Source organism: Triticum dicoccoides, chromosome 5A (genome assembly GCF_002162155.2).
Source record: "Triticum dicoccoides isolate Atlit2015 ecotype Zavitan chromosome 5A, WEW_v2.0, whole genome shotgun sequence".
Lineage (NCBI taxonomy): Eukaryota > Viridiplantae > Streptophyta > Magnoliopsida > Poales > Poaceae > Triticum > Triticum dicoccoides.
The window spans coordinates 582,809,489-582,811,979 of NC_041388.1; the positions used below are offsets into that span (position 1 = coordinate 582,809,489).

At 49.9% G+C, this 2,491-nt stretch overlaps 1 protein-coding gene across 1 annotated transcript; it reads right to left on the reverse strand.

The window, feature by feature from the left end:
- Positions 1 to 537: 537 nt before the first annotated feature.
- LOC119297965 (elongation factor 1-beta-like) lies at positions 538 to 1,477 on the reverse strand. Its single transcript, XM_037575535.1, has 4 exons — positions 1,413 to 1,477; positions 1,071 to 1,198; positions 797 to 958; positions 538 to 709 (listed from the first exon to the last, which is right to left on the reverse strand). Coding segments are annotated over exons 2-4 (285 nt in total). The 5' UTR covers positions 1,192 to 1,198; positions 1,413 to 1,477; the 3' UTR covers positions 538 to 707.
- Between the last annotated feature and the right edge of the window lie 1,014 nt (positions 1,478 to 2,491).

Sequence of the window (2,491 nt, forward strand, 5' to 3'; positions counted from 1 at the left end):
AACAACGATAAGTTAAAGAAAAAGCTCAATGTCAATTGATCGATTGTGGTGTCGGCCATGATGTCGTTGGCAGGAGGAGGGGGGGGGGGTACCTGCCTACGGAGGGATGGTTGTGATGGCGTTATAGTCCAAGGAGTGGAGGCGCATTTGCGGGCCGCAAACATCCTACGATGTCGAGGACATTGGACGAGGAGGGTATGAATGAAAAGTAAGGAAGGACACAAAGATGAAATGAAAGAAAAGTGAGGATTTGAGTGGACAGCCGCAAAGCATCCCCCCTCCGCGGTGTCGTAGACAAACTTTGTTTTCCCTTTGGCGAGAAAAACAAACTGATGAACGCGCAAATGTAAGCTGGTGACCTTTTGGCACTTCGATGCTGATTATTTGACTCTCGTCAAGCCATCTCGCAGCCGCAGATTCGTATGTTTGACAATGGCATGCCGTATATTCTCATCGTGCTCAGGAACGAGTTGACCATCCACATTAAATACCTTTCATAGAAGCAAAAAAAAAAAAAAAAACAGAGTCTTGCACAGAGGAAAGAGGGCTTCCTCGAAACAACGAATACAAGGAAGCACATGACGACTGACGAAACAATAACAAAGTATTACTCTAACTAAGAATAACTCGGTAACCAGAAAATCAACTAGCTAGTAAATCTTGTGCTGCGAAATCACATTCTGCTTCTTCGCATCCGACGAGTAATTTCCTGCGACAATAAGACAGGTTTAGTCGAAGGGAAAGCAGAAAGATGCAGCTAGCTAAAATATTCTGAACGACCGGATTAGGCACGCACATATTTTGTTGAAGCTGGCAATGTCGCAGCTCTGCACGAACTCGTCGACTGGCTCGGCGCAGAGACGGTCCTCGATGAGGTCGTCGACGGACACGAGATCGTCGACGATCGTCAGCATGATCTGCATCTTGCTCATCCCGTACCCAACCGGAACAAGCTTGGCTGCGAGAACAAGGTGGCATAGTTCAGATACTTAACCAAAATCAAGTTGTTGATTAAGAGGTAGCAAGGAAGTCAAACATAGCTTCGAAAGAAAGAAGGAAGTCAAACATACATGCACCCCATGTCAGTCCTTCCATGGCGACGCTCCGTACGGCTTCCTCGAGCTTGGCCATGTCGGTCTCGTCGTCCCACGGCTTCACGTCGAGCAGAACCGACGACTTCGCGCCCGCCATCGATTCTCTGTAGATAGTGAGTAGGGTTACACAAGTGTCAGAAAATAAAGCAAACTACAACGGCGACATTGTTTATCTCCAAAAATACGTGGGCAGGCGATGGCGGCGGTTTGGTGGTGGACTTGGGTGTCGACGAGGTAAAGGCGACGTGACGCAAAGCAAACGCTAGTACGCTACGGATGGAGACTTCTTGGAAGACTACTCCAGGGGAGGAGACTCACCGGTGGAGCCGCCGCGAATCGACCGACTACGACGAAGGCGACGGCGAGGGGGCGGCTAGGGTTTGGAGCGTTTGGCGTACGTGACGTGATGACCGCCATCAAATTAAATAGGCATGCAACCGATCGAGAAGGCCGACGGCGTCACGGCTCGGGAGGGCTCCGTGCGTGCGTCGATCGGGCGTGTCTAACTCGAATCCGGACAGGTCCCGCCTCGTGGACGATCGATCCACGGTGCGTGCACTGCACTGCACGCCCGGGTTGGACGGAAACGCGTACGGCCGCGTCGAGGTTGATGCAAGGCAACTTCCACGTTCGGCACGCAATCCTCCAAACTAAAAAACAATGAAAATTGCTCTCGGGAGTCAAAACGTTCTGTGAAAATACCAAACCAACTTTCGACGATTCAAACGTTCCGTATATTTCCATCCTAGCGTGGTCTTTGCTGACGATGTCCGGAAAGTAGCGGTGTTTTGGTTGCTCCCATTTGATCACATCGTCGTCACGGTCTATCTTTTTTTGTGTGCGTGTGGATGTCATCACGTCTTCTGCTTGGTACAGCCCGGTGAAGATGGAACGAGTCAACGGCTTGCCTTGCCAGCGGCGTGTCCTCGCTTTTCAAACCTCAGAGACTAGTTCCTTTCATAACAAAACAAAAACCTTTGAGCTTAGTTCAGAGTTTTTTTAGAGGACTGAGAATAGTGTTAAAATGCTCTTATATTACAGGACGGAGGAGTATTATTCTAAAAGTTCACGGAAAGTACAAATCATCTCAAACATAATGAAAATCACGTCCAGATTCCGAGACCACCGGACGACCACTGTTGCCGCCAGAACGAGCCGCCAACGCGATGTTGTCGCCGTTCCCCTACCTAAGCCGGTTTGACCTAGTCGATGACAACTGAGAAGTCTTTGTGCAGGTGTCCCTAAGGACGAGCGCCCTGGAGCTGTAGTCGTCGTTGTTGAACCCTTGCATAGATCTGAAACACCTGGCACAAAATTTCACCACATGACGAGAAATCCTTACCTCACCGCCCGAAGGAGACGACAAAAATCTGCGCTGGAGCTCCGTCGACTACGTC